Source organism: Schistocerca nitens, chromosome 1, assembly GCF_023898315.1.
Source record: "Schistocerca nitens isolate TAMUIC-IGC-003100 chromosome 1, iqSchNite1.1, whole genome shotgun sequence".
Classification (NCBI taxonomy): domain Eukaryota; kingdom Metazoa; phylum Arthropoda; class Insecta; order Orthoptera; family Acrididae; genus Schistocerca; species Schistocerca nitens.
The window spans coordinates 1,269,358,431-1,269,381,870 of NC_064614.1; the positions used below are offsets into that span (position 1 = coordinate 1,269,358,431).

Genomic DNA, 23,440 nt, shown 5'->3' on the forward strand with positions numbered 1-23,440 from the left:
CGAGAGCAGGACGAATATGTGAGCCGCAACACCTCAAACGAGAAATGCAACACCTGGAAACAGTCCTGAGGAGCAATGGGTACTCCACAAATTATATTAGAAGTGTAACTGAGCCAAACACTCGGCGAAGTAAGGAACCAGAAAAAGAAATGTCGGGTACGGCCTTTCTGCCATACATTCCCAGAGTGACGGACAGAATCGGCCGTATATTGCGCAAACATGGCGTAAAGACGATCTTCAAACCGACAAGGAAGATCAAAGAGTGTCTTAGATCGGCGAAGGAGAAAAGAGACCCACTTGCAATGTCGGGAATATACCGCATACCATGCACATGCGGAAAAGTTTATGTCGGGATGACTGGACGATCCATTAACACCAGGATCAAGGAGCATAAGCGACATTGCAGGTTGGGGCAGGTGGAGAAATCGGCCGTGGCAGAACACGCACTGAATGAGACCGACCACGTAATAAAATTCGCCGACACGGAAGTTCTGGCTGTAGAGAACCACTATCACACGCGCTTGTTCAGAGAAGCTGTAGAAATACAAAAACACGCGAACAGTTTGAACAAGAAAGAGGAAAGCCTTAAGGTCAACGGATCCTGGCTTCCCGTACTGCAGCGAACGACCGTCGCAGGTAGCAAGAGGAGAACCGCACCGGAAATGACCGCGGAGAAGCCCTCGGACGTTGGCGCGCCAGGTACATATAGTCTGCGCCCGCGAGCTCGGCTCCAGTTCACCACCGGCAATGGAGGGTGAAGCTTTGACAATGCCAGCCACTCGTGCTGGCGAAACGTCAGAAAAATCATTAGATGAACGTCGGCCGAAGAACCCGAGACAGAAGCCAATAGGCAGTTTGTCAACAAGTGGCCACGAAAGCCTCAACAATTTTGCAAAAAGCTTTCTCCAGTATGCAATAATCTCAATCTTACTTAGACAATTTTTACAGAGGTCAGGGGATGATGTTTCTGAAACGCGCCCAACATTAGAGTTCAACATTTTATGGAAATGCAATGTTGACGTCAGAAGAAGAAACTGGAATTAATATAAATATAATATTGCTGTAATATACTAAACATCAAACTACGGATAAGCTAGGAAATCGAGACATCTTAGGGGAAAAGCAAAAAACAGTGATCCGGCATTATACTTCGTACTGGAAGGAGTAGTAGGGATGAAAAAATATTGTTCTAGATAAGAGTATGCGGAATGTTACGTTCAAGACAGTGGATATAGAACCTGTGTAGAAGTTTAAAGATTACTGCGAGACAGAAAACGTGACCGAAGACGACATACTAGCCTCCATTACTTACTTGATTTGTTTTAAAGAAGTAGAACAGTTACTGGTTTCGTATACCAAAGGAAGGAAACACAGATTTTTTAACATCCACGTCGACGTCAAGATCATTTAAGACGTAGCGCTAGTTCAGTTGGACAGACTGGGGACGGTACCGTCCGTGGCTTGTTTAGAGGAAGTAGCGAGGCCCTCGCCTTGCCACAGGAAACCCTAACAGGGATCTGGACCGCACTCCTACGAAAACCGAGGCCATTGTTTTAATCAGTTTTTATTTCGATCAGTCGAAATTAAATTAACGGGCGCCTCTTTCTTCGTGAAAATAAATATTTCAAATGATGATGGTTGGTTGCAGTCGTTTTTAGTTAGAAGTCATTCCTTTTAAGCCGTAATTACAAGGTGCTTGACAATGAATAAAAATGACAGTACGACCGTATCGTCCTCAACAGCTTTTGGGGTTGTAACGTTTCTTAAATAAATGAAATAATAAACTTCACGATTACGTTGATTGAATGTCTGATCTGTGGAATGGATACTGAACTGGAATTGTCGTGTTGCTTGTTGTAAGTGCAAGTGATGTGCTTACTCTTGTGTTATTGTTAGCAAAAACTTTGCACGAATTGATTTGGCAATGCAACTCCCAGTACCAATAAATAAATACTGTCACTGCAAAATACATTCAGCCCCTTAGGCACTGAATCATCTAGCCCTGTTCAAAACTGATAACTTTGGTCCCTGTGCACCTAACAAATAAATTAAACAGTATTAGCTATGAAGCAGCAATGAAGTAACGCGATATATTCTGGTCTCTCATGAAAAACCAAAAAATATGCTAGCTACTGACTTAGCAGTGTACAATGCTGGCCATAATAGTACTTGAAATGCACATGAAATTTTTTTGGCCGACAAACGAGAACATTTACGAAAGTCCAACGTCTTTAAAAAATATGTGACTTGGACAAGGAGGCTGTTCTGATTATGGTGAATTACTAACACTCACTTTTTTAGCAAAATTATATTGGATGTTAAGTTTGGCTTTTCGTAAACATCTGACAATTAAAGTTACATTACTCACGAATGATTCACAAACAATGAGATTTAAACAGAAATATAATCTAATCTCATTAATCCATCATAAATGAAAATCATGAAATTATATATAGCTCTGTTAACAAATCTTAAAAACATTACAAAGTGAAATATCTAACTAGCCTTTTTATCAAACCGGTTTACGTACATTCTGGGGTTACTCAACAATTATAAATTATCAGCCAACGCGCTGGCGAAAACAAAAATCATAATTATTTAACATCTTTACCTTGGTTGCATGAAGATTACTGCTTCCATGTTCAACAATCCTGACATACCTACATTAATATAACACGTGGTGGCTTCACACGGCACACCACAAAGTCTGCCTACTCCGTCGTCTTTCCCTCACAGACAGTGTGCCAGGCGCTCTCTTACTCCAACAAAGCAGTGTCTTTGGCTCGAGCCTGTCAGAGACATTCACCGTTTATAGTACACCAGCTAGTTTCAGTTTCATTTATTAATATTCTTATATTATTCTGGTGCCACATACGGGTGTGCCCGGGTTACAGTAGGAGGTTTCCACCACCCCCCATGAGGCTCACCGTCCCGGGTGAACAGGCACTCGGCACTCGCAGAGCAGGGCGAGAACACGACGGCGGAGCTCCGCGCACGGCAGACAGTGGCTGGACGCTCTCCCACCAGGCACAGTGAGGGAGGGATACGTGGACGACGCTCAGCAGGCTACCATCTGGAACGGGAAGATCCGAGCAATGCTCGAGTCAGTGGGTTTCCTCAATGAGATGCCACGAATTCTGATTGTGAATAACAACGAACTTCTAGTCATATCCTCCAGTGCCTTCTGTCCAAAACTTATTGAAGTGTAGATAGGTCGCAGCCACCCCAAGTGCCTTGGATGTTGTGAAGCCTCGGATACATATAATATGATGAGCAAAGTTCTTATGAGACTGCGAAAGAAGACAATGAAAATGGTAGATGAGCTTTCCTGTTTGGTTTGGAAAATGGCTGGAGGTAGTAAAAATTAAAGAGTAAAACACAGTACAGATAAAGTACAGATGGGATAAAGAAGGAAAAGTTTTCCTGAAAAAGAGATGCTGGCACCGAACGTAACGTATACGTTAGGCAGTATTTCCTGAAGTTAATTATTTGGAGTATAGGGAAGTGAAACGTTGTCGATAAAGAGTAAACACGAGGATAAGAGGTTTTATGTGTGATGCTAGAAAAGAATGATAAAGATATGCGTAGATCGAATAGCTAATGAGGAGACAATGAACTGAATTGTGGATAAAAGATGTTAAAAACACAAGTTGACTGAAAGAAGAGATATGCTGACGTAACTCATCTTGCGACCAAATGGAGGAAGGTGTCTGGGGCAAAAATAATAGAAAGGGCGCAAGTCTTGAATACAATAGGCTCACCCAGATCTCAACGAATCTATACTGCAATACTTACACAGAAATGGGATGACTTTCACAGGATTGCTGCCTCAAATGAGTTTTCAGAATGTTAACTGCAACAGCTAATACACAGTCCAGTCACATTACTGTGATCACCGCCTATGTTCGATGTCAACATGCAATAACGACTCTCAGACGGCAGGTGGAGGCACTACCAGTGTAGGGTGTATGAAGCGTGTTCGGGGGACGTACAGTCGTTGCCGTAATGCACAAACGGAGCGATTTACATAGCTTCCAAAAGGGTGCGATCATTGGCTTTCGGACCCGCGGTGGAAGCATTTCGGAAACGCTTGCCGCTGTGCTTAAAGTACACCGTGCGTGGCAAAGAGGCGCCACCCAAAACCGTCGCCGAGGCAACTGCGGTGCACCACGGGCCATAGGTGACAGGGGTGAAGGACGACGTCGGAGTGTACGGGCGAATAGGCGTGCAACTGTTGAGCAACTGGCTGCCGAGGTGAACCAGTGGACGACAAACGGTGTCCCCTCAACTACCGGTCAACGAACGTTCCTGCGTGGGGGCCTCCACAGCAGGCGCCTGGTTCGTGCACCCACGCTGACTGCTGTTCGTCGGGGACAAAGACTGGAATTCGGACGCCAGTACTTCTACTGGACGTCCACTGAACGGAGACGGGCGGGCCCTTCAGATGAATCACGTGTTATGCTCCATCGTGTCTGACACGGAACATCTGCAAGCAAACTCCCTGCAACAATCTTCGGAAGGGTGCAGGCCAGATGGAACAGTAAGGCCTGCGGAATTTTTCGTGGCACTCCTCGGGTGATCTAGTCACTGTGGAAGGAACAATGGATCAACACAAGTATGTTTCTATGCTTGGGACCACGTCCACTCCAACAAGCAGTTTGTTCTTCCTCGGCACGATGGCATCTACCAGCAGGAGAACGCAACGTGTCACACAGCTCGCAGTGTACGTGCGTGGTTCGAAGAGCTTCAGGAAGAGTTTACCTGAGCCCCCGGCAACCAAACTTCCCGGATTTAAATCCAATCGAGAATCTGTGGGACCCCCTGGATGAGGCTGTTCGCACCGCGGATCCGCAGCCGATAAGTTCAGCGGAGCTGGCCACGGCACTGAAGTCAGCGCGGCTGCGCGTCCCTTTCGGTACCTTCCAGACCCTCACTGGCTTTCTTCCTGAATGTCCGCAGTACAAAAGATCTTTATCCTGGCTTTTGACAGGTGGTTACATTGTGAAGGGACGTAATTCCTTTCCTGTCCACGGCCGCGCCACTTGTACGATTGAAGAGATGGCAGAGTTTCAGTGGATGACGTCGGCGTGTTGTGTTGTGTTGTGACAGGCGCGGAGTCGGCGCTGAGCGTGGAGGAGCAGATGCGGCTGCTGCTGGACGAGGGGACGAAGGCGCCCGTCAAGTCGACGGGGCCGCTGCAGCTGCCGCCCTGGTACGACGCCGACCTCTACCGGCAGTGAGTACGCTCTCCTCTCCTCTGCACCGCACTGCTCAGGCTGTCCCAGGAGGAATGGTAAGCCTTCAGGGATATGGCAGCAACCTCTGACAGTGCATTCCCTAGGGGCTATGAACAGTTATTCATCTTCTACTAAAAATTCTTTGCTTTCCATATTTTGGGAGGTGGCAGTGTGGACCAAAACAAGAACGGAATATCTGATAAATATGGGCTCTAAGAGCTACGATCATTTTCTCAGCAACAGAGGTGAACAAGTGCTAATAGCTCTTAAAGTATGCATATTGGAGCTCAAGTTTACTACATTGTTTTGCTTCGAATAATCGGTTATATCCCTGAATGTTGGCCGTTGCTCCTGGGACATCCTGTATCGTCTACATCTCTATTCTGCAATCAACTGCGCGCTCTATATATTGTACAGAGATTAAACTGATAGGACGGTCACGGGAAGGGTAGTGCCATTTAAAGACGTGCCGTGTATGATGCTCGAATGTTGCCGCTAGATGCAACGTATGACGCCAGTGTAGACACTGTATCTGATGCAGTGAACGCGCATCACCTTGCTAGTTAACCAACTTTGAATGTGGTATTCTAACCGGTACATGACGTATGAGCCACAGCATACTCGAGAACGCACAAGAGATCGACAGGGTCTAACGCCGATCTCTAGTAGCGCAGAGGCATTGTATCCACGTCGTAGGGCCCGAGTTCGATTCCCGGCTGGGTCGGAGATTTTCTCCGCTGAGGGACTGGGTGTTGTGTTGTGTTCATCATCATTTCATCCACATGCGGCGCGCAGGTCGCCCAGTGTGGAGTCGAATGTAATAAAACCTGCACAACGGCGGTCCGACCTGCCCCGCAAGGGGCCTCCCGGCCAATGACGCCAAACGCTCTTTTCCATCTGCATCCACGAACTAAACTTGAGACGACAGGTGTTTGACGGCCGAACGTTACGCCGCCTCCGCAGAGCCACACGGAGCGGCCGACGGACTACTGTGGCTCAGATTATATGGGATCTGTCGGTTCGAACATGGCCGAAACAACAGAAACTAGGCATTCATATAATTTATTAACCTCGGTGGGCAATGAATCCACCACCTTCAGTGCGGATGCACAATGACGCCCGACCCCCTGCAGGAATCTCACAGTAGCGACCACGGAGGATGTGGGCGGGGACTGCGCAAAGGTGGCTCTCGGTGGCAGTGTGGGTCGGCCGACGGGCGTAGCGAGTCAGTCCGCGCAACTGCGGCAACACGGTGTCCGAGTGGCACACTGATTAACGCAAGTGACGAGTAACCAAGAGTTCCCACGTTTGAATCCAGGTTCTCCACACATTTTCACTCGTCTCCCTTGATTCCGCATAAATTCCTGATGCAGCTGACATCAACAGTTCCTTCGTTTTCTTTTCATTTCTCCCCTTCCACCTTCAGCTCACACGATGTGAGTCATATTGTTCCCGAACTGAATGTTGGGATCAGGAATCCGTATCTAGCACGAGTATACGGAGACGAACACACCGCACGGTCTTCAGCAGCTGACGGCCGACTCGTGTCGTTTTGTGAACGTTGGCAGCACGTAGCACGGTCCGTTGAATGCCCGTTTCAGTTGTACGGGCGCAAGGGCGTGGCGTATGCCACATACAGCTACGGATCCCATGTGTCAACACACTAGTGTCCAGACGAGACGTAGCTCGCTAATGGTCTGGGCTGTGTACACATGGTCGCAGTTGGTCCCCACTTTCAGGCTTCTGCGACATATCGGAGGTTTACGTCACGAAAACATTCTCACAGACCATGTGCTTCCTTTTCTGGTTTTGCATTACCCTGACCGATATGTCATGTTTCAGCACATCGACGCGACATGTCACCACTTTTTGGCTGTACCCAGACTCCTCGAGGAATACTTAGTTGAATTTACTATCACCGATTAGCCCCACAGAACACCCGATCTTGACCCAATCGAGCATAGGATGCACGATCTCAGTCCCCTTGTACCCTCCACGCACGCCAAATCCCAGACAGGGTAATATAATGCGAGGAAAAGAAACAGATCGTTTGAGAGAATGTATACGTGACATGCGCCTGCCGACTGTCGCAGCAGCCTGAAAATGGTGGCGAACTGCGATCCTGTGTACCCAGCCCAGACCACGTCTCGCCTGCACACTAGCGCGTTGGCTCACAGGATCCGCAGCGTCATGTGGCACACACCACGCTCCCACGCACCCGTACAATTGAAACCGGCATTCAAGGGAAAGTGCTACACGCCGCCAAGGTTCCCAAAACGACACGAGTCGGTCGTCAGTTGCGGAAGGCTGTGCGGAGCGTTTGTCTCCGTACAGTCGTGTTAGAGACTATTACTACCTTCCTATGGATATGAAAGTTCTGCCGCCTGTCGACATTATACAAAAAATCCCGCTCTTTTCAAATATTCACGGTAAAGATACGAAACTATCACGGAAGCTACAGGAAAAGTCCGCCCTCAGCAGTGTGGTTCGAATAGGTGAACGACCATCCACATTTAGGTGTTACGCTGTCTACCTACATTACTAAAAACAAATTTTGGGACGGTTCTTTCATGCCTTGTTGAGCTGGTAGTTCCTAGCGACCTCAGACTGGACGCCACAACCGTCCTACTTTCATTCTAATTAAACTTTGCAATTCTACGTTGTCAACAAATGATCGAAACCAATCGACGAGTGCTAAGCGTATTTCTGCATACGAGAAACATAATATCAGACTAAATGTAACCTCTTCAATGTTCTTTGAGAATTTAAGTGCGAATTCCTTGATGGTGCAATCATTCAGACTTTTTGCAGACGGTTTCTCCATCATAATTTCAACTTCTCCAGTACAAATTCTATTCTTCTCGTGTTCCTGTTTGCAACTGAACTTCGTTGCTCACGACGGATGAATATTTGCGCACCGCAGGTTGGTTAGAAACTGATACATGAGTGGAAGTTGTGCGCGCCACCTGTCTGTGAATGTTGGAAACTTTGTTATGTGTGTGTTACTGTATTTTCACTGTTTGCTACCAGTAGAGCAGCTGCCCACACGGGCGTGGGAGACCACCCGGAAATCGCACTCACACTGGCCGGTGTGCCAGACACAGCCGCTATTCTGCCGCGCAGATTCGATTCTGGTCTTGCTCACTTCCTGTCTCACAGTGCCATACGAACAGGTGTGAAGTCGTCTACAAAACGGGTCTCAAGACTCTCTAACACAAAAACTAGTTGTCCCTCACAAAATCACTTCAGCTTGGGAACAGGATCGCAGCTTTAATGCATTTCATAACCCGCCGAGCCACACTACTGTCGCCACCTTCAGCTGACGTACGTACCAGTTGGTTAAAATTAAAGTGCTGGTGTTCTGACAGCTACAATGCAGGCTGTACACATCACAATAAGCTGAAATATCGTATGTATGTTCATTAATCGGTGCGCACAGGGTGTATGCTAAAAAATAATAGTCCCATTTTCTGCCAGCATGGGAAAACATGGCGCTGTCAGTAGTCAGACTTTGAAATGTGTCCTATTTTGACGTCAGTATGCTGTTTGTCAAGTGACTATTGGTGTAAAGAATTAACAATTTTGACGTTATCCGTACAAAACGCAATGGCTATTAATAAAGACCGTGCATTTCTGGTAAAGATGTTTTACCAGAGCGGCAGCAACAGCAGCGCTACACTGCGGGAATATCACCGACAGAAACAGCTGCAAATGGGCTGAAGGATATGTTGTGGACTGACAAGAGCAGCCAGTCCACAATGAAGTAGCCGATAGGGCACGCGTCAAATCACGCCGTCTTGCGTTAAATCTGAAACAGGATATGTGGTAAAAGCTATAAGGAAAAGAACGGAGCTTCTCATATACTTATCTTTAATTTCTTCTTGTACATCTCTATGGTGAACACAAGTGAGACTCTCTCCAGATATGGATAACTGCGCCTTGCTAGGTCGTCCGTACTACTGGGGTGAGTTCTAGTCAGTCTCTCGAGACCTGCCATGTGTTGGCGCTCGGTCTGCGATAACACAGTGGCGACACGCGGGTCCGACATGTACTAGAGGACCGCGGCCGATTTAAGCTACCACCTAGCAAGTGTGGTGTCTGACGGTGACACCACAGGATATGATCAAGAAATTTGAAGAAGCAGGTGAACTAGGTGATGCAGCAGGGAGAGGGAAGCGGCCCGTGCGGTCCATTCCCGAGGCAGTTGTTGAAGAGGTTGCTGCACCCGAAGCCGACCGTGCAGCACACGCCTCAGGTTCTGCGTCCAGTGCTCGAGCCGTGTGACAAGATTCCTGTCTCCACGGGTCAGCAATTCAAAAGATTTTGCGGCACATTTTACACCGGCATTCAGAATCTGCATCAGGTGAAGCCTCAAGATAGACTACAACGCCGTGACTTTGCCCTTCACCTTCTGGCACGCATGGAAATGCATGACATGCGGCCGGGAAATATTCTTTGGATGGACGAGCCATATTTTACTCTGCACGGAGCCGTGAATGCACAGAATTGTTGCATATGGAGTTCTACTCCTCAATATGTTGTCCAGGAACATCCACTATACTCAGTTCAGGTGTGGTGTGGTTTCACAAGCTCCTCAATTGTCGGTCCATTTTTCTTCAAGGAGATGACAACTCGCCCGCCTGTAATAAGGAACTACGTGTGCAACACTTGATTCCAGCTTCGCAAGAACACAACTGTGTCCGCATCACTGTTTTCAGGCAAGATGGAGAGACACCACATGTCGCATGCCGGGTGAAAGATTTGTTTTGAGAAACATTCGGTAACGACGGCATAACCTCTAGGTAATTTCAAGGTGCGTGTCCTCCCAGACACCCTGACCTAAATCCGTGTGACTTCTGGTTGTGGAGATATCTGAAAGATCGAGTCTATCAGAGATGTATATGAACTCTTCCTTATCTGAAGGATAACATGTGACGACATAGCTCAGTAATTACGTCAGATATGCTGCGAGATACTGTCGACAGTCCCGTGTCACCGATGCAGCATGTTGTTGAGTCGGGGGACCATACTGAACATATGTTTTAACTTGTGACTGTATCCTAATAAATGTACCAGCACCATAGCTATCATGTTTCTGATCGTTCCTGCCATTTTCCTGAACCGCACCACATTCTGACTGCTTACAACGTCGTCTTTCACCTGGTGGCAGAAAGTGGAAATATAATTTTTTTAGCGTACTCCGTGGGCGCAGCGGTCGATGAACGTTTCACTGTCCTGCGATGTATGCAGCCTGCACTGCAGCGCTGCTATTAGCATTGCCTGCTTATTGCTGGCAAGGGTAGAAGGAAGGGTTCATCCTAGTTTCGAGACACAACATTCACCTGTATTCAAGCTGAACGCAGCTTCCGAAACGACGAATTCTGCAAATTGTTCTCTACCTCTCTGATGAAGCAGGGTCGTGAGTGGTATAGTGATAGCGTGATTAATCGTCGTGGAATCTGCAGGGCTCCACGTCACATTAATGTATAAGATCCGGGCAAACCACGAAACAACGGTTAAGGAAGGGGGAGGGGGCATATGGAATCACGAGGACTCCCCTCCACACTTATTTGAGTCTTCTGTTGGCTTCATGGCTTCATCATTTCCCCAGATCAGATCCCGACATTTTCCAGTGCCCAGCTGAAAACCACATCTTTGCGTCGGTTTCGGATCCCCTGTAAGGCATCATTTCTCCTACCGGATTCATGTGTTGTGCAGAGCTCAGGGCAGTGAGAGAGTCAGAGCAAATGAGAAACTTTCTATTGCAATAGCTTCTTACCTGCCCCTGTGTCTTCTGGACTCTCTCTATATCTCGACAGCATATTAGTTGTTCTGGAAGGCAAAGTAGGGAGATCCTAATAGGAAAAACAACTGTACAACCGAGTGAGTTCCGCTGCGTAGAGCCTTACATTTATGTGACAATAAAGTCTTTGTACGATGTTAGCGCTGAAAAACATGAACTTTTAAAAATATAGTCTCGAGCTCAAAGTTTCTGAAGTCTGCTGAGCTTAAACTCACTTTGGGTCTTCATCCCCGGCTCCTTACCCTGAGGTTCATTACTTCGAGCTGCATGAGTCATTCTTCAGTCCAGATCTCGAATGTGTCGTATGTGACCGATTCCAGTATATCCCCTCGACGTTTGACGGTCCATCCCTTTAAATGCCAGTGACTTGGGTAATATTAATGTTTACAGGGCCTGTCTTGCTGTATTCGCAGTGGTAGTTCGCCATCAGCTGCACACAGACGAAAAACTGGACCGATCCAATGGGCCCTGTCGGTAGACTCATGTCCTTGTGGAGGACAGTATACAGAATCTTGAGGTAGGAACTCATGCTGATCAGTAAACAACGCTGTCATAATCCAGTCGGGATCGTACGAATGCTCTCTGCAACTGTAGGCAGGTTTCGTGTCGAATATTAGGCTCACAAATCATACACATTCCTTAAAATTTAAAACACCGTCTTCCCCTTTGATCTCTGGTAGGCTAAGGCTGAGTCGCCAGTGGCTGAAATGTACAAAAATGACCGTGATGAGGACCTAAAATTAACTTTATTAGCACAATGAGTCAGTGAGCAGCTGGCCGTTGCAGTCAGAAAACAAAGTCAGCAAGAATTTCCCAGAGCTGCCGTTCCTGTTGTTTCGAGTGCGTTGCAGAAGTTTCGCTGGGAAGCCATTACACATCGTCCCACAGTCTCTATCTCTCCCCATGCGGTTTCATATTTTTCGGCTTCTGAAGAAAGACATTCGTGCCTGTCGATTTGCTTTAGACCAACAGATGCGTGCCTGGATATAATCATGGTTCTGTAGGCAACCACAAACATATTTTCGTGAAGGTATCGTACGTTTTGTCACACAGTCGGATAAGTGTATTAACAATTATGCTGATTGCTCATGAAATAATAAACAGTAAGTTATACGTACTTTTTATCCATCTGCCCCATTTTCATCTGACTGCTCATTATAAAACTGGCCCGGAAAATACACACAATAAAAAGTTTTTCATCACCCCTGTTCCCTGAACTCCTGAAGATAGACGTTGACTGTGGGTATTGTATCACAGACACAGTCCCTTTCAGTTTTCAGAGATTTCACTAAACCCGTCCAAAGATGTAAACAACCATATATGAGGAGCGCCTGTTAGACGGAGGGGATCCGACAGCCGATCAGTTACAGTCATTCCACCAGGAAGGAGGTACATGGCTCGTGTTGTCTGCAGTTCATCCATGCATAGATGGTCAATACCGCGATTGGATCGCGTCCGCTTTGTTACTTTGTGCCAGGAAGGGCTCTCAACAAGGGAAGTGTCCAGGCGTCTCAGAGTGAACCAAAGCGATGATGTTCGGACATGGAGGAGATACAGAGAGACAGGAACTATCGATGGCATGCCTCCCTCAGGCCACCCAAGGGCTACTACTGCAATGGATGACAGCTACCTACGGATTACGGCTCGGAGAAACCCTGACAGCAACGCCACCATGTTGAATAACGCTTTTCGTGCAGCCACAGGACGTCGTGTTACGAATCAATCTGTGCGCAGTAGGCTGCATGATGCGCAGCTTCACTCCCGACGTCCATGGCGGGGTCTATCTCTGCAACTACGACACTATGCAGCGCGGTACAGATGGGCCCAACAACATGCCGAATGGACCTCTCAGGATTGGCATCACGTTCTCTTCACCGATGACTGTCGCATATGCCTTCAGCGAGACAATCGTCGGAGACGTATTTGGAGACAACCCAGTCAGGCTGAACGCCTTAGACGCACTGTTCAGCGAGTGCAGCAAGGTGGAGGTTCCCTGCTGTTTTGGGGTGGCATTATGTGGGGCCGACATACGCCGCTGGTGGTTACGGAAGGCGCCGTAACGGCTGTACGATACGTGAACGCCATCCTTCGACCGATAGTGCAACCATATCGGCAGCATATTGGTGAGGCATTCGTCTTCATGGATGACAATTCGCGCACCCATCGTGCACATGCTGTGAATGACTACCTTCAGGATAACGACATCGCTCGACTAGAGTAGCCAGCATGTTCTCCAGACATGAACCCTACCGAACACGCCTGGGATAGATGAAAAGGGCTGTTTATGTACGACGTGACCCACCAACCACTTTGAGGGATCTACGCCGAATCGTCGTTGAGGAGTGGGACAATCTGGACCAACAGTGCCTTGATAAACTTGTGGATAATATGCCACGACGAATACAGGCGAATATCAATGCAAGAGGTCGTACTACTGGGTATTAGAGGTACCGGTGTGTACAGCCATCTGGACCACCACCACTGAAGGTCTCGCTGTATGGTGGTACAACACGCCGTTTGTGGTTTTCACGAGCAATAAAAAGGGAGGAAATGATGTTTATGTCGATCTTTATTCCAGTTTTCTGTATAGGTTCCGAAACTCTCGGAAGCGATATGATGTAAAACTTTTTTTGATGTGTGTATTACGTGCACTGTTAAGACGGGAACCCAATTTACACTGTTCGCCTTGGGTGCCTATATTGAGGTGCACGAAATATTCTCCAGGCCATTTTATTTCACTCATCCTGTTATTGGTATCGTCCTGTAGGACGGTTTAGACCTCCAGTGATGACTGTAGACGACAAGATCTGCTTTGCAAGCCGGACCTGAGAGGAGCTGGTGCGCGTGTTGCAGGGGCCAGAGGTTCTTCGCGGCCAACTACTGCGCCATGTTCGTGGCGAAGCTGACGGGCCTGCTGGTGCTGCTGGCGGTGCCGAGCGTGCTGCGAGTGCTGGTGCACACGCGCCGCTCCGCCACGCCCATCTCCTCCTTCAAGCGCTACCTCTCCACCGTGTCGCACATGCTCGAGTGGTACAGCGCCAACGCCGACGGCGACCTCGCCGACCCCAACTCCAGGTAAGCGCACCGCAGCCGGCGCGAGCGGTGTACGGGGACGATGGGGGAGCACTGGTCTGGAAATGATGAAGCACGCAAGCGAAAATGAAAACTTTTAAATCTACTTTTGACCTCGACAAGTTCCGTCGGCCTTGTGTCTTTGAAGGTTCCGTGCCATCACACAATGCCCCACGCGTCCACGGAGAGAATCCACACACCATTAGCGACGTGTGACGTGTGAGAGGAATTACCAGTCGTATTGTTCACAAGATTTACTCGGAAACTTTTACTGTCGATCCCGGATCAATCCTTTGCACCGCTGCACCATTAAATCAGTCTAAAAAAATTTCTGTGTGCGCTTTTAGGATCCGTACCATACATTTTTCGAGAAAACTTCGGGATAGAGTCATAACAAGTGGTTCGTATTGAAATGTAACTTAATTATCAATCTGTTTAATACAATGGTTACACTGAGTATGTAACTGTTACACAATAGATAAATCCCAAGTTTCAACTATCGCTGGTCGCTGTATGCAATGTAACGGCTTTCAGCGATTTTCCGCTTCCTTTTCGACGACGCTGTAGCTCTCGCGTTCCGTCGGCTCTGGACTTTTGAGGTTTTTGAAATCCTTTCGAATCCATTTTTCCTCTGGCTTGCGTTTCTTATAATGCCGAGCACATTTATGAACCATATCAGACGACATTTTTCACTATCTTGTCATTTGACACCCGACTTTCAGTTAATTCCGACGAAAAGTTTTATTCTCGCACATTGGATGCTAGCAGTGTTTCTCAAGTTTTTCATAATGTCCTACCTAAACGCGCTTCCACGCTACACCAGTTTACGTCCATGCACTTACACTGGTACGACGATGTCACAGGCAAAACAAATACTGCCAACAAACAGGAACGAACATCATCCGTCCTTTGTGAGTTCAACCACAGTTGTAATGTTGTTGCATTAATTTATTCTGAAAGCGGTGCTGATATTCAAGACGGTAAAAGTAGGTTAAAAGCTGTGAGCTATCTGAGGAAGTTAACCTTGCATTACTGCGCAACTGTTTCACCAGGTATCCCGTCTAGCTTACCAAATTCCCAACCAGACTAACATTAATTATAATCTCTTAGTACTCATCCTACGATAACCAGTGATCAACACGTGGTTCCACTTTACTCACAAAGTAGTGACAAAGCAACTACCGGAAGATATTCTGAACTTCACACTCGAATTACACTGCATTGCAATTTAAGATAACTTTAGATATTTTAGAGCTAAACCTGAAATAAAAGTGATTAAATTTTCAGTTAGGCTGAACTTAAGAAATCCATTGTCCTACGGACTTAGCAGACACGCGCTTAGCCGGAGATCTTACCACTTCAGACGCTCGCCGCGGACAGACTAGCCTGGGCCCCTACCGAGCGTACTTAACAGATACAAACGGAAGTGACCGTAGAGGCAGCTTCCTATATTAACATGACAAGGGACGGACCGGACCATACTAAGAATAGAAACCTCTCTGCTTTTAGAAAGCGTAGCTACCTGTTCCGACATTGGTCCTACTGTTCTCTAGCAGACAGGCTTGTCTGCTACCATCAAGCATGCAACTAGAAATACATTTGCTCATTCATCCTCTCACACAGAAGGGAAGGGGGATGACAGTATCTTATCATATATAGTATATAAAAGAAAGTGGTTGTAGGTTCCGTATGAGACTGTGTGACATGAATTACATGTAAACTGTGTTTTAAAGTGTAGTAGTGTGACAGATCGTTCTTGTTTATGTGTAAAAGTACACGTTTTACTGCTCAGTCTCCTCCCAGATAGTCAGAAACACCACAGTAAATTTAGAAGAGGAATTTATGCCGTAAATGACAACAGATATAAGAAATTAACTTGGAAGGAATCCTAACATAGACCTTTCACAGTTTACGGAATGTTAGTGTCGTAATAATTAGCGATTCGAATCTGACCACGTTTTACCGTACGAGAAAGTTCGACCGACGAGCAAATGGACGGTTTCATCAATAAATTTGTCATTGTACTTCTCACCCGCAAGCCAGAGTTAAAATTTCCACTACCCCTATTGTTGTTGTTGTTGTGGTCTTCAGTCCTGAGACTGGTTTGATGCAGCTCTCCATGCTACTCTATCCTGTGCAAGCTCCTTCATCTCCCAGTACCTACTGCAACCTACATCCTTCTGAATCTGCTTAGTGTATTCATCTCTTGGTCTCCCTCTATGATTTTTACCCTCCGCGTTGCCCTCCAATGCTAAATTTGTGATCCCTTGATGCCTCAGAACATGTCCTACCAACCGATCCCTTCTTCTATTCAAGTTGTACCACAAACTTCCCTTCTCCCCAATCCTATTCAATACCTCCTCATTAGTTACGTGATCTACCCACCTAATCTTCAACATTCTTCTGTAGCACCACATTTCGAAAGCTTCTATTCTCTTCTACTCTAAACTATTTATCGTCCATGTTTCACTTCCATACATGGCTACACTCCATACAAATACTCTCAGAAACGACTTCCTGACACTTAAATCTATACTCGATGTTAACAAATTTCTCTTCTTCAGAAACGCTTTCCTTGCCATTGCCAGTCTACATTTTATATCCTCTCTACTTCTACCATCATCACTTATTTTGCTCCCCAAATAGCAAAACACCTTTACTACTTTAAGTGTCCCATTTCCTAATCTAATTTCCTCAGCATCATCCGACTTAATTCGACTACATTCCATTATCCTCGATTTGCTTTTGTTGATGTTCATCTTATATCCTCCTTTCAAGATACTGTCCATTCCGTTCAACTACGCTTCCAAGTGCTTTGCTGTCTCTGACAGAATTACAATGTCATCGGCGAACCTCAAAGTTTTTATTTCTTCTCCCTGGATTTTAATACCTACTCCAAATTTTTCTTTTGTTTCCTTTACTGCTTGCTCAATATACAGATTGAATAACATCGGGGAGAGGCTACAACCCTGTCTCACTCCCTTTCCAACCACTGCTTCCCTTTCATTCCCCTCGACTCTTATAACTGCCATCTGGTTTCTGTACAAATTTTAAATATCCTTTCGCTCCCTGTATTTTACCCCTGCCACCTTCAGAATTTTGAAAGAGAGTATTCCAGTCAACATTGTCCAAAGCTTTCTTTAAGTCTACAAATGCTAGAAACGTAGGTTTGCCTTTCCTTAATCTTTCTTCTAAGATAGACGTAAGGTCAGTATTTCCTCACGTGTTCCAACATTTCTACGGAATCCAAACTGATCTTCCCCGAGGTCGTCTTCTACCAGTTTTTCCATTCGTCTGTAAAGAATTCGCGTTAGTATTTTGCAGCTGTGACGTATTAAACTGATAGTTCGGTAATTTTCACATCTGTCAACACCTGCTTTCTTTGGGATTGGAATTATTGTATTCTTCTTGAAGTCTGAGGGTATTTCGCCTGTCTCATACATCTTGCTCACCAGATGGTAGAGTTTTGTAAGGACTGGCTCTCCCAAGGCTGTCAGTAGTTCTAATGGAATGTTGTCTACTCCCGGGGCCTTGTTTCGACTCAGATCTTTCAGTGCTCTGTCAAACTCTTCACGCAGTATCATATCTCCCATTTCATCTTCATCTACATTCTCTTCCATTTCCATAATATTGTCCTCAAGTACATCGCCCTTGTATAGACCCTCCATATACTCCTTGCACCTTTCTGCTTTCCCTTCTTTGCTTAGAACTGGGTTTCCATCTGAGCTCTTGATATTCATACAGGTGGTTCTCTTTTCTCCAAAGGCCTCTTTGATTTTTCTGTAGGCAGTATCTATCTTACCCCTAGTGAGATAAGCCTCTACATCCTGACATTTGTCCTCTAGCCATGGCTGCTTAGCCATTTTGCACTACTTGTCGATCTCATTTTTGAGACGTTTGTATTCCTTTTTGCCTGCTTCATTTACTGCATTTTTGTATTTTCTCCTTTCATCAATTAAATTCAATATTTCTTCTGTTCCCATAGGATTTCTACTAGCCGTCGTCTTTTTACCTACTTGATCCTCTGCTGCTTTCACTACTTCATCCCTCAGAGCTACCCATTCTTGTTCTACTGTATTTCTTTCCCCCATTCCTGTCAATTGTTCCCTTATGCTCTCCCTGAAACCCCGTACATCCTCTGGTTTAGTCAGTTTATCCAGGTGCCATCTCCTTAAATTCCCAACTTTTTGCCATTTCTTCAGTTTTAATCTACAGTTCATAACCAATAGATTGTGGTCAGAGTCCACATCTGCCCCTGGAAATGTCTTACAATTTAAAACCTAGTTCCTAAATCTCTGTCTTACCATTATACAATCTATCTGATACCTTTTAGTATCTATCCCTATACTATTAACAAATGGCCTGGAACAATCGAGCTATCTCCAGAGAGACTCTCACACCCGACCAGTAGACTGAGAAACGAACACCGCAAATGGCCACGATACCACCTCCAGTTGCTTTCCAAATAACTCTCGCCAACAGCCTCCTCCAAAACAACTGTAGCACACCACTGCAAAATCAGCAAGTGGGAAAGACGAACAAAAACGTGAAACTTCAAATTTCCAATGGAACAAATGGAATTTATTGCTTTCAGTGACAGCTAGCTAAGTGCTCCTCGTTCACCTGCAGCCAGCTAATGGCTCCACACTCTCCTGTGCGCCCTCTCCCACTCACCACGTGCACGTCTTCTGAACTGCAACACTGTTGTAGGAAACTTGCGGATTGCGTGTAACTCCGCGCTCGCCCACGGGAACGTGTTTCCGAATTCTTTCAGAGCCTTCCGTGCTGCAGAACAACGTTACTGATCACGACCTGACACACTTAACATCCTCAAAACCTCAGCTGTGCCCCGCAGAGTCCGCAACTCGTCCCCTACTCTCACGAGTGCTGCCCACCGGCGCCTCCACTTTGCGCATCGCCAGCTGTTTCAAAATTCGTGCCTTTTCGCGATCAGCCAGAGGAGCATTTTGTTTTGCTATGTCCCAATGACGCTAATAATACTACTTTATAAAAAGAGGCTTCATACGAGAGCTTTTCGAAAATTCATTTCCCAATAGATTATACCATTATGAGACATTCATTTCCCGATAAGCCAGCACTGCAGGCCCCAACCACAACCCTCTTAGGAGGGCTACGCAAAGACCAGCCCATCGTCCTCTCTCCACACAGTGGTTATCGGCTGTGGCGTCCACAGTAGGCATCACGACGAGCCCGCTAGTGCGGCCAGGAATGATTTCTTACTCACGGTTCTAGATCTGCGATACTTCTTCCTCTATCTTCTGTATAGATACAATTGTTGCACAGTGTTTCGCCGTGACCACTCGGTCAGTCGGCTCCAAACGAGGTGGCTGAGGCAGTGGTGAGGCACTGGATTCGAATTTGAGAGGAGTGCAGTTCAGATCGCCGACTGGCCGTTCCAGTTTAGAGTTTCACAACATCGCAAAGGGCAAATGCTGGGAGAAGTCCTTCGCAGAACATGCGACTAATTTTCTTCCGTGGCACGAGATTGTGCATCGTATCCAATGACCCCCTCCTCGATGGTATATAAAACCTTAATCTTCTTTCCTTTTTGCGGTCAACACACGTATTGTTAGAGAAATGTCACAGGCAGCGACAATTCTTGGCAGGAGATCCCTTACAAACCAGATAGGTGTGTCGTATCTAAGATTTTTCACATCTCTGGGTTATGGGAAAAAAGTGAACCACCACCAAAGATAGTGTTCGGTGTCGCCAACGTACGTTATGTTCATACTGACAAGTTGTCGTGTTAGTGATTCATATGTCAGAGTCATCAGAGGTCAGCTGGCATGGAGGAGGCCTGTCTTTGCACCCCCTGTTTTGACTGTGCGGACAGTAACTGCACTGTCTTTGTACGCGAACAGTATTAGGAACATTCGTTCTATGGTACAATCATAATCCACTGACGAGTACAGTGTGGTAACCGCGACCGGAACGGCCGCGGGGTCGCCGTGAACGAAAGCGCGGCGCGACCGAACGGGGGCGGCCGGGAAAGGACGGACACCCACAACGACAGACGGCTCAGCAAGACACCGAACAACAACACGCAACAAGCAACGGGGTCACGAGCGAAAACCTCACGAACTCAACAACGTCCACTCGTACACGCAAATGAGCAAAGTAAACACGCTGTCTGTAAGCGAGATATCGAGAGACTCGCGCGAATATTAGACTGCCTCGCTGAGATTTTTTTTTTTCCTTTAGTGAGTTTCGGGCTGGCAGCAGCTTATTACGCCGCTCTTCAGCCTACAGAATTTGGTGTAAAAAGATGAAGATAATAAAAAATAACAGTTGGCGATAAAATCGGTGACTTAAAGGTAAAATGGCAGAAAATTCTGGAACTTAAAACATAAAACACAGGGTTGATGATGCTAATAAAATACACAGGGAGCAGAAAAATAACAGACAGACAATTAAAAAACACGGCCACAGTGTGGTTTCTGTTCGCAAGAGATATAAAATGCACACCCAGCGACAACATGATTTCTGTTCGCAACACTGTGGAAAGACGCACAACACTGAACACTCACTTAAACACTGCACTAAAAAGTTGGCATACCACAGCCGAGAGCAGGAGGGGGGAAACTGGACAGATGACGGGAAAAAAAAGGGGGGGGGGGAAGGAGAGGAAAAATGAAGAGGGGAGGGGGGAAAGGAGCCAATGGAAGATGAGGATCCATAAGAGGGGTGGGGGGTGCTGAGCAGCACAGGATGGACGGGGGGCTCACTGAGTGAGAAGCAGGCGCTTAAATACATGATAACATACGTCGGTATTGCCCGCTGGGACCACGTGCTCCACAGTGGCGCCCTCACATTACACACGGGCCAGGAGCGCGCGCAGCCGCCGCTTACAGAGGCCTCTAGTGGTAATCGAGGTCCGCGCCCGTCTGGCGCGGATTCGAAACCCGCGGCGCTCGCTACCAGACACATACTCCCGTTGAACAGCTTCAGCCATCTGAGCGCGGTTGGTCTGTGGGCCTGTGGAAAACTCGATGGACATTTTGATGGATTGCTTCACATGATGGGTGTAAATTATCGGTGGTGTGTCGCTGCTACCAGCAGTGGTACGTGGAACACTCCCACACCCGTAGACCAGGTTCTGGACGTTCGTATAGTACAGGCGCACGTCAAAGTCGACGCACTGTGCAAGCGGCGGTAGCCGACAGAACATCACTCACACAAGAAATACGGGTACACGTTGGGTCATTGGGACTATTAGGGAACGTCTGCTTGCAGCAGGATTAAGATCATGGGTGCCTCTTGCCAAGCTACCACTGACACCACTACACTGCCAAGCATTGCTACTCTGGTGTCGTGAAAGAGTCGACTGCACAACGAAATGGCGCTCTGTTGTTTTCAGTGATGAGAATAGATTTTATCTGTATGCGAGTGATGGTCAAACACATTTACAGCGTAGCCCTGGCGAACTGCCTACTCCAGAGTGCATTCGCCCACGACACTTGGATTCCATTTCAGGCTTCATGATATGAGGGCTCGGCAGCTACAGCTCGCCGTCACATGTGGTGTTTCTGCAGGGTAAAGTAACCAGTGCGCGATACATCGCACAGGCTATTATCCCTGTGGCACTGCCGTATCTTGACAAGAAAGTGACGTGCTTTTTCAGCTGGACAATGAACGCCCTCATACTGCTGCTGCGACGCAATGTGTTCTTCGTGGTGTACAACAAGCTCGCTGACGAGCAAGATCACCAAATCTCTCGCCAGCTGAACAGGCCTGGGACACGGTGAAGTGGGAACTTACTCGTTCTCCAGGGCCTGCAAGAACCACTGCCGAACTGCAACAAAAGATGCAAGCTGCATGGGACAATCTGTCGCAGATACCATTCGGCACCTTTACGATAGTTTGCATGCGAGAATAGAGGCCAGCGTTGCCTCCAGACGATGATACACTGTGTATTGATGCCATTGTTTGGGCATCATTTACTGTGGCGTGTGTGTTCCTTTGGTCTGAATTTGCTGTCGAATTCTCCTACAATGGCTACCTGTCACCTCACTTGTCAATAAAATTGCCCTGTCCTTCAAGGTGTTTTATTTTTTCCGGCAGTGTATAAATTAACTGATAGGGAGAGCGCCCTCCTCTTCCAGTGCGCCTAGCAGGTAACGTCTACAGCAAGTGTTCACGAACAGGCGTGCAAACAGAGTCGGCTCTCCATCACGTTTTGAATCACATATGTGCATAAATACCAAGTGTGCTTTCTTTCAAGAGTTTTGGGAGTGTGTCTCCCGGAAACACAACGTATTATCGTTCACTTAAGCGAGGAGGAGAGAGATACACTTTCTTTTTTACCGGTACAATGAACCACATGACCACGAAGTTTTGATGTACGGATCTTATTGTTGACACTCACAATTAATGCGATAAGTATAACTTTCTGAGGGAGGGCACTAAGTGCCCCGAATCTGTAAAGAAATTAAATTCCTTTTACGCAAATGGTTGCTTTTTTCTTTATAAGCAACTACAATTACTGAGGATAGATAAAATACTAAAAACAAAAACAACTCTAAGCAATAATTGTTGTTTTTTGTACTCAATAATCAAAGTCCGCCACCGCAGCAGTGTGGACAGCGCGCCGGCTTCTCATGCCGAGGGGCCAGGGTTCGATTCCCGGCTCGGTTGGAGATTTTCTCCTCTCAGGGACTCGGTGCCTGTGTCGTCGTCATCATTTCATGCTCATCGACGCGCAAGTCGTCGAAGTGGTGTCACCTCAAAATACTTGAACCAGGCGTTCAAGTCTACCCGCCAGCAGGCCCTCAACACACGACTTTTCATTTTATCATAATCAAAGGCAAGAGTTTAGTGCTATTATTGATAGGTGCGCAAGTTGTTTCCAAACAACAGAAACATCAGATTTCCTGGAAGGTTAAAACGGCGCGCCGGACCGAGCGTCGAATTCGAGACCTTTGCCTTGTGGGGGCAAGTACTCTACCGGTTTAGCTACCCAGACACGATTGACAAATTCTCCTCACGGCTTTACTTTCACCGGTAACTTGTTTGGAAGCGAGGAGACGAGGTACTGGCGAAAGTAAAGCCGTGCTTGTGTAACTTACTCGATAGAGCACTTGCCTGCTAAAGACAAAGAACCCGAGTTCGAGTCTCGGTCTGGCACACACAGTTTCAACCTGTCGTGAAGTTTCATGTGAGCGCACACTCTGCTCCAGAGTAAAAATCGCGTTCTGGCAACAGAAACGTGTTTTATGTAAGCTCGATGAAGTATCGGAGGAGGAGGTCAGTGCTTACAGTCCCTTCGACAACGAGGTCACTATAGACGGAGCGCAAACTCGGATTAGAG

The 23,440-nt window shown here is 46.8% G+C and overlaps 1 protein-coding gene across 1 annotated transcript in view; it reads left to right on the forward strand.

The window, feature by feature from the left end:
* The window catches only part of LOC126202086 (uncharacterized), a 175,696-nt gene that overhangs the window by 115,202 nt on the left and 37,054 nt on the right, over positions 1 to 23,440 (forward strand). The window contains exons 2-3 of the mRNA XM_049936835.1: positions 5,110 to 5,236; positions 13,894 to 14,115. Coding sequence (XP_049792792.1) covers positions 5,110 to 5,236; positions 13,894 to 14,115 — 349 coding nt within the window. The remainder of the gene's footprint in view (positions 1 to 5,109; positions 5,237 to 13,893; positions 14,116 to 23,440) is intronic.